Raw genomic sequence first — 12,343 nt, forward strand, 5'->3', positions numbered from 1 at the left:
GTTAAATCAACTGAAAGCCGCATTCGCTCTTAACGGCTGAACCCGTTAGAATCGACGCGGCTTCAAACCCGTTAACGTCAAGAAAAAACGACGTCGTTTATTTAATCTTACAAGAACCCATGTTAATTACTGATATGGTTTGTTTTATTTATTTATTTATTTAGGATATAAAATTAGAAGTGAAAAAATTTACTTCTGCCAATATAGTATAACAATAATCACTGATGTCAAATAAAATTCAAAATTTAAAAATACGATACGATTAAGTATACATTTCACGAAATCTAAAACTTATATAATAACAATAGTTAGTTGATCTTATAATCGATTGTCTATTGTCTAAAGTATATCTTCTTAATAATCTTCATATATACTCTTTATCATCACAATTTTTTGGAGTTAAGTTTGACATGTAGAATTGGATTTAAAAATGACTACTTCGAAATTAGGTTTTTTCCTTTTCGATGCATCATGATATTATACATGTTACTAATTCCCTATTTCATGTATGTGTGTATACTTTGTAGCCAAAGACATCATATTTTATTTATTATATATAAAGGATTAATATATTTTTCTTAGTCAGTTAATTTTTTATACAGTTTGTTATTTCTATTAATATGTTATTTTTTGTTTTATTTTCTGTTATATATGAAGTGTAATTATAGAAAATAATAATAAGATTTTTTTTCATTATTGGTGTAACATGGTATAAGATAAAATATAACATTACTCAATTTAAAGTGTATTTTTATATTTGTAGCATCTGCACCTTTTTAAAATTTAAATGATCCATCGAATTTATATAAATGATATTAAAAATTCATAATTATTCGTTCAATTTAATAGAAAAAGTCAACTTATATTTTCTCAACTTCTTAGAAATTAAAATAATTTCATGTTAAAAATAAATAATTAAAAATATATATTGGTAACATTGGAAGTTATTTAGTTACACAAAACACAGTTCAATTGATTAGGGACTAATAATTGAATATTTACATATATAAAAATGTATCGTTTGGTCAATAGTAGTTGTTCTAGAGACCTACACAGTGAATTATAACTAGATTTCCAAAATGGAAAACTATAGTGTATTTGTGCATATTTTGAAATCAACAACTCATAACAAGAGTCTCATTTGATAATATCAAACTCGGTCAAGGAGAACTAATTTAGTGGAAATTACTTGACCTCTAGAAATAAAAATCAATAATAATAATTATAAGATGATATTAGTAATGATAAAATGCGATTACAAGTTTCAAATTTAGGACAAACAAAGTGAGCTTCATCATAAATTATGCTAGTAGTCAAATTTGATAAGGATATAGAATGTTTTGCATTCTCCTCTACACAATTATTTTCCAATTTTTGTATTTCTATTTATATGCCTAAAATATTTTTGAAAAAAGAATGTATTGCCTTCTATATTATTTGGTGTTCCTTCTATTCACGTATTGTTGTATGTATTGGTAATGCCTATTAATGTTATGCTATATATGTTGGGATATATCAAAGAAATGTAGTGTAGTTTTCTTTGCTCAATTTATTATAAAGAAAACGTGGAGATCAACATATGATTTATGTATTTAAGCTAAATCCCTTGTGGAATGACGTTTGATGGTGATTTACAATTGTTATTTACATTGACATTCTGCAATTTACTTTAAGTTATCTTTACACTATTAGGATGTTCTATAACTACCAGCTCCTTTTTCTATGCTAGTTTTAAGTCTATTAGTCATTAAAAGGATTGAGAAATGTTTAATGTTTTTTTTATTTCCTTTTGTGGGTGTAGTGGAATATGCTGCACAAGAGTCGCACACAGAAGAAGAAATTCACAAGACAAATAGGAAATGGGCATCAAGTAAACTCACGAGTCTGTTTTGTAGTAGTTTTTATACAATTTTGGGATTGTTAGAAGCATAGTTAAAAGTCTATATTATTATATGATATACTTTGTTTAGTCGAATACTTGGAAGTTTTGGTTTTGTAGGATTTGGATTTCTACCTCTACATCTAGGTCATTTTAACATGAAAGGCACAAGTTATATATTAGTTACTACCACATAACCCTTTGTTGTGAATAGAAAATACAATTAGAGAAATAAATATCAAAACCAAAAAAATCATTAAAAAAAAACCCTCATTCGAATAATATAATGTGTTAAAAAGGAAAGTTAATTATTTTATCATGAATTAAATATTTTAAAAAGAGAAATCTATTTTTTATTCAAATATATTTTCTTGAGAAATGAAAGCATTTAAATGACTTGCCCAAACACAACTTTAATATGGAAAACGAAATAATTTGTTCATATAAACAAGAAAATGTAAAAATACATAAATTTCACTTGAAGCAATTGAGACTCTCTTAAAATCTAAATTTCTTTACAATTCTAAATTATTCATTCCAAACGCAACCTTAATATATAAGTACTTTACACAAAGGAAGCTGAAAAAGGAGTCTGTTCCGGCAGAGATGATTTCTACAATTCATGCCATTGATGATCGACAAGGGTATATACAAGGACAGCTTTCACTAAAGTTTCTTATATTAACAAAAGTATTATTTTAATATGTATTCCAGAAACATGGATTCCTTTAAATTATTAAAAGTTTCTTATATAAACAAGTATTTTCAATTTTAAGAAAATCATGTTTGGGAATCTATATTAAAATAACACTTTCACATATAAGAAACTCTTGATCTCCAAGGAGGTTACGCTTATCCAACTCACAAACTGTCTTCATAATATAGAACAAGAACAGACAGCCTTCTTGGGTGAATCATCCACCTTCTTTTCTGTTAAAATAGGAGCAGAAATGGAAATATCAAACTGTATTGTTTATTCAACTTTCAAACAAAAGGTATAGAGAGTAACTGGTGCAAAAAAATTTCAAAGCTGGAAATATGCTTCGATGTCTGGGTCGACTCTTCACCTGCTGTCTAACCTAGGTATCTCCTTAAACAATTATTACTATATTATTGTATCATAATACCCTCTACCAGATAAAATACAATTACAGCTCGGGAACCACCGCCTTGTATTTCGGATATTTCTTCCTCCACGTTTTTTTGTGACACTTCCCACTAATTCTGGAATATACTTTATGGAGTGTAAAAAATACATTCCAAAAAGCCTATTAGTATGCTTACTGAGTGCAAAATTTGTATTCCAAAAAACCTATTTCCAAATGAATGAGAGGTAATACAGCAAAATTGTGGAGGTGAAGAAAGAGGGATCCTTATGTTTGAATCCCAAGTGTCTTGCAATCTAAAGAATCTCTGAAATACAAGACCACCGACACCAACCACACACAAGTAAAATGACAGAATCTATAGTAATCAAGATTTGTACGTTCACCTTTTTCTAATAATAAGCTTCACACTAAATGTAAAATTGTTCACTATTTTACACGGTAAGCACCGCGTCTTTACCCAAAAACAAAGAACTGTATCATCAAGAAAATAATATTCATCTTTTTTAAAACAATTTATTAAACTTGACAATTTTTAATGATAACGACCCAGGGAAAACAATACTAAGAAACTATTTTTAACATTTTACATTATGTTTAAGCTCACTTTTGTAAATGTTTAAAAATAATTATTTTTCATTAGAAAAATTTATCTTGTTCGATGGAAATATTGGCTTCGACAATCTAAAAAGGAGAAAAAAATATTTAAATTGAACACGTAATGGCAGAACATTTTCACTAGGCCCTCCGTGACTTGACCCACTTCTGTCATGGGATAATTGATGCATCCCTCTAACAATCTCTCCCTAAGCAATGTTCAACCAGAAATCGAACAGTCAGATTGTGACTTAACCTACTTGACCCATGTTACGGGATAATTGTGTAACTCTGCAACAATCTTTTCCTAAACAATTGTTCCAATAAGAATCAAATTATACATTATACCAATTGTTATAACACTTATCACTAAACTAAAAGTAATAGCTAATAATCAAGACACAACTCTTTCTAGTTAAGAACATAACAACTTGAATGTCACAATTCGATTGTGACTTAACACATCCAATTCCGTCACAGGACAATTGATGCACCCTAAAACAGAGCAATACTAACTAACATTGTGTTGTACATGTCTTAGGGGGTATGAGGTGTTATATTATTCAAAACAAGTCCTGCTTAAGAGTTACCTTCCCCATACGAAGTAATGCAGTAATGGTAAGATACATGGATTGACAATCAAACCGACAATGAAACCTCCACATGTGATCATGGATGATAAACTGCACAGCTTACGAAGCAATACAGTTACTATTTATACATCGAATGTGGAGGCCTGTGCCGCACATAAAATAGGAATATAACACTGAAGAACATCAGATTCCTCACTTTCACATGTTTAGTTATACTTCACTAGCATTTTATATTTTGAACCTAAAGAAAGAAGCATACCTATTTCCTTTACCACATGAACCAAACAGGGGAGAATCAAATTCTCAATTAAGAGACAAAAATACAATATTTCACTGCTAATACCGATTATACAAGTTGAATCTAGGCAACTTGTTCAGACTAAAGATAAATAACACACAAGTTTATGTTAAATTATTGTAAAAAAAATCTCGTTCCAAACAGTAATTTCACATTTGAAATGAATACATGTTCAATTACTTATTAGTATAGTCTATAAATTGACTAAGTGAGCACAAGAATCTCTCTTAACATTAGATGGTGCTAACCGGACCAAAGACTGTTGGTGCTCAACACAAAAAGTTAATTGTGTTTGGGAAAAAAAATCAAAAGATGATCAACTACTATCCCGATATAGCTTTTGATTTTCACTTTTTAATAACATTTACGGTGTTTATTCAACTAATCAAAGCAATGAAATTCTATAATTTGATGCACAAAATTATTGCAAAAACTACTAATGGCGAACCCGTTTACTTTTTGTTGTATATAACACATTTCTTGTTAATTCATATTTTTTTAATCAAATAAATGCCTAAAGTCAAATTACAATGTATATCAGGTTCACCAATAGATGGAAATTATCAGGACACGCAATATAATAATTTTAAGGTAATTTTAAATTTTCTCTAACTTGATTTATTGTGGTATTATCGTAAGTTTATTACTAAATATATTGTATATAATTAACAATATATAAGTGTCACCAATTTAACCACAGTTTAGTTATTGTTGATCCAATAAAACAAGTGTTTTCACCAGTTCAGTGATCAAATTGGGGATTTAAGAAAATTAATCTAATGGAAAAAGCTGGCTAACCTAATTAATCTACTAGGGTCCCTCAGTTCTACATCATTTATTTCGGATAAAGGAGACTGAGGTGTTCCATAAGAGTATTAGTAAACCATGTCATCTATCATGCAGATCCAGCTGCAAACTCGTGGAATTGGTTCTGATACGTGCTCTACTTAATTTTCATACCAAGTAACATATTGAAACAGCTTAAGAAAAACTAACTGAAAATTTTATGTATTCCCTAAGATAAGAAGTTCATGGAACTTACCAGCTTTAGTTTTTGCGAGAGATGGCTGTACAACAACATGCATTATTATAATACTTCCTGCAATCTCACCAAATAGTACTTTACATTGACCAACAGTCTTGTTGTTTTCCAAGATTTGACCAGAATTAATCAATTTCACTTCATTAGCTGACTTTGGTACGATCGTTTTACCTACACAAGGGGGGAAGGGCAACAGATAAAATGAAAGAACGAGAGAGAACCTGTCATACCCTATTTTCAATAAGTTGTAAAAAAAGGACTCAAATCCGTGAATAATCAATATAACAAAACAAAACTCTCAAGGCTAACATATGCAAAAGCCCCTACCTAAATTAGAGTTATAATGTTTAAATACCACTCTTTAGTTAAGAAATGTCACCAAACTTCAATTTGAATCGAACAGAAAGAGCCCACATTTTCCTTGCTAAGAATTTTACCATAAATTTCTAATGTAATGCTTCTATTATCAGTATTTTACAAAAGAATAGTAATTTTGTCAATGATACTCAATTATATCAAGCAAACTAGAAAAGAAAATAAGATTATGGAATGATCTTAAGATTACAGTAGAGGCAAGTGAAGAGAGAGCAAGACAGAGAGACCTTTGGGCCAATCGGAGACAATCCTCTGCTTAAGCATATCGACAGTGGCGGCGGATGAGTACCTGAAGGGTCCGATATCGGAGCCATCGTACAACCTAAACTTGATGTCAACCAAATCCTCTTCCGGCATTTGAATTGACTTTTTCTATGCCTTCTCAACCCTTAGCCTTACCCTAACCCTCACGCTTCCTTCCTTCCTCGATTCCTAAAATTCCAATGAAGATTGATTCTATCTGATTCCGTTATTACACACAAAATCGAATCTTTCGAGATCTGCAATTGAATTAACTATAGCGATGAAAGAGAAATTGAACACTACCTTCACAGATTGATCAGAGTGAAAACCATTCAGACTTTTTGACTTTATTCGTGCAGTAATCTTTTGTTTCTGTGCTTCTGTTGGTGAAGGCTGAGCTCACTCAACAACAACTCAACCATTAAATTAGAAAAACAATTACGGGTAAGAGGTAAATGAATTCCTGTTCCTGCGTATTACTGTTCAAACTTTTTTTTCTGTTCTAACTTTAACATCAATTTTTTTGACGAATTTTATTATTAATTTCTTCAATTTTACACAAAATTGACGGTAAAATAATTTCAACTTTTTAAGGACATCTTGTATATTTTTATATATCTACTGTCAAATTTTATAAAAGAGCTTAATTAAATTATTTCCAATTTAATTATGGTTCATTAAATTTTTAAAAATATAAAATTTTTCAATTGTCTTTATATGTAAAATTTTGTGTTAACCAAATAGCACAATAATTATTTTATCCCATTATACTTTTGTAAAAGAGCTTAATTAAATTATTTTGAATCCTTTGTAAATTCTTTTCAAACTTTCAAGTAAATTTATCGTCCATCAAATTTTCAAAAATATAAAAATTTTCAATTGAATTTCTACTTGTCAATTTTTTTTGTTAACTAAGTTAGTTTTTGACGCGTGTATACACACAGTCTTATATTCTTTTGTTTTATTTTATATTTTTATTAAAAAAATAGTATAATTATTATTTTTGAAAAAAAAAAGATATTTAAATAATTATATTTAAATCTTATAATTATATATAATTTAAAATATAATATTTAAATAAAGAGTTTGATCGTATAAAAAATTAAATAATTAATAACGGACATTTTTATAAACAAATTAATTAAAAATAAATAATATAATTTTAATATTGATTTATTAGGTTAAAGTAATGAATTATAAAAAAATATAATAATAATAACAATAATAATCACCATAATAATAATAATAATAATAATAATAATAATAATAATAATAATAATAATAGTAATATTTTCTATGTCACTCCTGTTTTCATGGAGGCATAAGAGATGTATTTGATATCTGTGTGCATATACGAGTTTAGTTTTTTTTTTTTAATTACACTTTGAATATGAATTTGTTTCAGTAAACTTTAAAATTTAATAAATTATTTATTAGTATTGTGTAGTAAAAAAATATTGCTATATGATTAAAATTTACAATTAGAGTTTTGAGTTATATTATATCATAATGAAACACATATATCCAGGGTGATTGTAAAATAATATGTAGGTATGTTCTGAAATACGATCATGATAAAAATAACACAAAGTTAATGTTAAATTTTGTAAATAGAATTACATCCAAATACATACATAAATATATCATTAAAATAACCAAAATATATTTAAACGAAGTAAAAAAATATAAGACTTTAGATTTTGGTTTATAATTGAAATCTATTTTTTACGGAATCACTACCTTAAAACATTGTTTCCTACCAACTAACATTGTCATCACCACCCTTCCCATCCTTACATTAAATAAAAGACATTAAAAAAAATACTTTGTATTAGAAAAAAAAATTATGAAACATAAAAAAATAAAGCAAAACAAGAGAATGAACCTCTCGCCACTTTCAAAATTAGAAGGAAAGAGAGGCTCGTAGTGGCAATAGAACAACACAGTTTGTGTTGACGACAAGGAAGGAAAAAGAAGGGAGGAGGGTGGAGGAGTGGTAGTAACAATGGTAGCATGGTTTGCATTTAGCAACAAGAAAGAGAGGAGATTAGCTCTTGCAGTGGATGAGTGATGCAGCGACGCAAGTGGTTAAACTTTGCTGGGAATGTAAAATGTGTGATATTTTAACCCTAACAGACAAATAGGCATTGGTTATTTTAGAACTAAAGCTTATAGTTGCATCAAAAATTTCAAAAATGTTACCGCGTTTTGAAAGATTTGTTTCTCTTGAAACTAAGCATATTAGATTATTTTGAAAGCGTTTTTTACACTAATGTATATTAAAAGACAGGGTTAAATATGTTTTTAGTCCTTTAACTTTCAGATAAAATTGGAATTAGTCCCTTTTTGAAACTTTTACCCTGTTTAGTTCCCTAACTTTAGAAATATGTGGATTTAGTCATTTTAACCAAATTGTGTTAAATTTATTTTACGTTTCAAACGCAGTTCAGGATAGCATTTGAGTTGTTTAGTGTGTTTGACATACTTTTCTCTTCAATGTCAGTTGAGAAACGCATTTGAAATCTTAAATAAATTTAACAAAATTTGGTTAAAGAGGCTAAATTCACGTTGTTCTAAAATTGAAGGATTAGATTAGTACAAAGTTTCAAAGAGTAACTAATTCTATTTTTCACTAAAAGTTAAAGGACAAAAACATATTTAACACTAAAAGATATTGACATATAAATAAAAATAATGATATCAATAATAATAATAATAATCATAATATTATTGTTAAAGTTAATGTTAATCTTATTAATAATAATAATAAACCAACAATATTAATAATAATAGTAAACCAATTATTTTAATAATACTATTTATACTATTTATACTATTAATAATTATAATAATAATGATAATCATAAACCAATAATATTAATAATATTATCTATACTATTTATAATAATAATATAAAGACTTAGAAAATGACATTTTTAGAAGTGATAGTGGTCGTTGGACGAGAATATACTCGTTAGACGAAGTCAAAGTCAAAAAACTACTAACTTAGTGGTCGCTGGGTGAGAATATAATCACTAAGAGAAGCCAAAGTCAAGGAACTCACTGACTTAGTAGTAGCTGGGCGAGGCAAGTCTCGCTAGGCGGTTTTTTGAAAAGATTTAAAGCTGTGAGTTCTAATGATAATTTTGTTGGGCGAGTTATCTGGTCACTGGGCGAGTGGACTTTTAGGCACTACTCGCTAGGCGAGTAGATGTTCTCGTTAAGCGATATTAACAAAGTTTGATACTATTTTATATGTACTCTTCTAGTATGTTTAATGTAGGATTATGTTGTGTTAAAATGATAGGTGGTTTATGATGTTTATTTGAGAACGATCGATAAATTTATGGATAAATGTGCATGTGAATAATAATGTATGAAATTGTGATGATGATGAGCTTGTTAATGGATATGAACACTGTATGTGTTTTGGCGTAGTTCTGGGGATCTTATGGGGAGATTCAATGTGGCGTTTCTTTAATGTATGCAATGATTTGGAAGTCCATATATTAGAATAATCATTCAATATCTAATAATCATTCAAGCTCACGTAAAGTAGAATGGGGTACATGGTGAGAGGTGCAAGTGATCATAGTCTACGGGTTTTACCTTAGTCAAAGATGATAATGGACTAACTTTATGTGTGGTGGGGTGACACTCATTGACAATGATTCTACAGAGTAATAAACATCATCATGAGTGCAAACCCTCAAGATTTCACATCAATGTTTGTATCTGAATAATTGAGTCTAGTATGAGTTTTTATATGTGATATGGTTGTTTTTATGAATGAGTGATGAATGATAATATTTAAATGTTTATTTTATGAAAACTCTTTTTCATATTAGCCTACCCTGATTTTTCTTTTGGTGTTTCTTGTGTGTTTTTTTGTTTCTTTTGTGATGACATTAGTGTGGGCAGCTGAGGGATAGATGTTCAAACATCTCTGGTGGAGGACAATGATGTTATAGAGTATTATTCCTTGTCGTCTAGTAGTTTTTCTTAATTACTTAAGATATATTTTATTATTACGGTTATCTTTTTTTTTAGTATTAATATCATATATTTATATGTTGAGACAATTTTCTTTGTTTATCAATCTTATAATATCTTATTTTATTAGTTGTAAGCCACTAAAATTGGGATGTTGCAAATAATAACACAAATAAGAATACTGCTATTAATATTAATACTAATAGTACTATTTATACTATTAATAATTATAAACACTTCAAAACCATGCATTATATAATTCTATCTCAATCAAGCTTTACATAAGATATGCTAAGTATAGACTCAATATCTGAATTTACACATTGGCTAGGATATAAGAAGTCATGCCCCTGCCATGTGCAAATGAAAAAAAGTATAAGATCGACCATACCAAACTACACGGTCTCAACCTTTCATGATCAGAGTAAGTTGACCTATGGCTTCGCGAGAAAAGGAGTCCTAGTTCCCGTCATGGAACCTCCTTCAACTTTTCATCACTTAAACTACAAAACCATATGTGATTTTGTAATATAGTAGAACAAAGGATAACTTTTAACCAACACATATCTCTAACTAATGTATAATACTAAACTAGTGAGGTATTGGACTTATTCCTTAGAAGCCAAGACCCTAAGACATATTATTCAAACACTGCACAATATTCATTTCATCATATCTCTTTCATGCTCATAAATCCACTCTCTCTTTAATATACCAACTTTCCGACAATATTCTTATATTTTAAGATCACCAAAATTACCTTGGAAAAATTGGCAGTCTCACTTAGCGAGATCAATTACTTGCTTAATGAGTTCTCTTAAGGAACTCTCGCTCATCGACTAATTGTCTTGCTCAACGAGTGGAGTATTGGAACCAAAATACATATTTATTTGCCTAACAAGGCCTCAAGTCTCGACTCCCTACCAAACTCAAATTTGGTTATCGCTCAGTATGTTTGCTCCGACTCTTTATTAAACTCAATTTCGTTTGTCGCTCAACGAGAAAATGACTCATCCAATAAGTCTACATAACGTTAACAAATAAATATGTATTTCATGCATTGCCAAACACTCACATAATTCATCTCATGCTTCATTCAACACACCAATATATCAAATTCAATCAATTCAACTCAATATCAAATAGATATACCAATTTCACATCTTAATCAATATTTTGCATCTCAATTTCAAGTTCTACACCTATCAGATAATTCATATTTAAACACATTACATACACCAAGCTAATTACACCGAATGTGATCTAACAATCAAAATCAATTTACCAAAACACCAACAAGTCAAAACATCATTCACATAACAAGACTAGTCTTTACTCTCAAATGGACTCTCTAGAACATTATTCACAAAAAAGAAAATCTAATTTGACAATAAACAAATTCAATTAAATACCTAAATGATTTATCAAAAGCTCCGTAGAACTACATATATATATATAGCCTAATTTTTAGAAAAATAATGATTTAATAATAATAAATTCAACTTATTAGAAATATACTTTATAGATTTTAATATTAAAATATTATAATGGCATTATTTTAAGACAACTATTACTCTATAAACTTTGTTTTTTTCTAAATTTTCACGTAAAGACATCAAATACAAAATTAAAAATTTATTAACAACTCAAAAATTAAATAAGTTTTTATTAAAAATGATAATAAAATATATGAAAAAATTTAGATAATAAATTTATAAAATTATAATAGTGGAATTGTTCAATACCGTAACCAGTTCAAATGAACAAGGTTTAAAAATCCGTTAAAATGTGGATACTCGGCGTGTTTCTTTTTATGAATTCTAGTGATAAATTTGGTTCTGGGTTTATTCTGGCCCAATAATAAGCTTTTCTTCACCAGAATTGGGTTTAGTATTAATACAAGGGCTGCCGAGCACCTCCATACATTTCATTCACCATTTTTATACACTTGTTAAATGATCTATTTATTCTTATCTTTTTTTCCTTCATCTCTTTCTTCCTCATCCGACACCCCGAATTAAAAGGTAAGATTGAAATTTTCTAGTGTAAGAAGGTGGAGGATGAAATTGCGAAAGTGCAGGAAGAAACAATCGGCCCAGTACAAGAACTTGTTAGCACTTGCTGCAATAATTCCTTGCATTACTTTTACGGATGAGTCAATTAATATAAAATATAAATTATGTTAATTCATTTTAGCATATTTAATGCTATCATTTT

The 12,343-nt window shown here is 28.7% G+C and overlaps 1 protein-coding gene across 2 annotated transcripts; it reads right to left on the minus strand.

Annotated features, from left to right (window-relative positions):
• Positions 1–2,298: 2,298 nt before the first annotated feature.
• On the minus strand, positions 2,299–6,597 carry LOC124836297 (membrane-anchored ubiquitin-fold protein 3-like). Of its 2 annotated transcripts, none has more exons than XM_047311435.2 (4): positions 6,437–6,597; positions 6,118–6,322; positions 5,516–5,686; positions 2,299–2,809 (listed from the first exon to the last, which is right to left on the minus strand). In XM_047311435.2, the coding sequence occupies exons 2-4, from the start codon at positions 6,245–6,247 to the stop codon at positions 2,754–2,756; spliced, it is 357 nt and encodes a 118-aa protein (XP_047167391.1). In that variant the 5' UTR covers positions 6,248–6,322; positions 6,437–6,597; the 3' UTR covers positions 2,299–2,753. The 2 variants fall into 2 exon arrangements, with proteins under 2 accessions (XP_047167391.1, XP_087959424.1); XM_088103298.1 differs by having other exon boundaries at positions 6,118–6,346; positions 6,437–6,575.
• Between the last annotated feature and the right edge of the window lie 5,746 nt (positions 6,598–12,343).

This window comes from Vigna umbellata, chromosome 1, assembly GCF_029865625.1.
Source record: "Vigna umbellata cultivar VRB3 chromosome 1, Vumbellata_1.0, whole genome shotgun sequence".
NCBI lineage: Eukaryota > Viridiplantae > Streptophyta > Magnoliopsida > Fabales > Fabaceae > Vigna > Vigna umbellata.

Coding starts and splice junctions, on each gene's coding strand:
- LOC124836297 (XM_047311435.2), bottom strand. CDS start 6,247: ATGCCGGAAGAGGATTTGGTTGACATCAAGTTTAGGTTGTACGATGGC. Junction 5,687..6,117: donor TGTCTCCGATTGGCCCAAAG/GTCTCTCTGTCT, acceptor CCCCTTGTGTAG/GTAAAACGATCGTACCAAAG. Junction 2,810..5,515: donor TCTCGCAAAAACTAAAGCTG/GTAAGTTCCATG, acceptor CTATTTTAACAG/AAAAGAAGGTGGATGATTCA.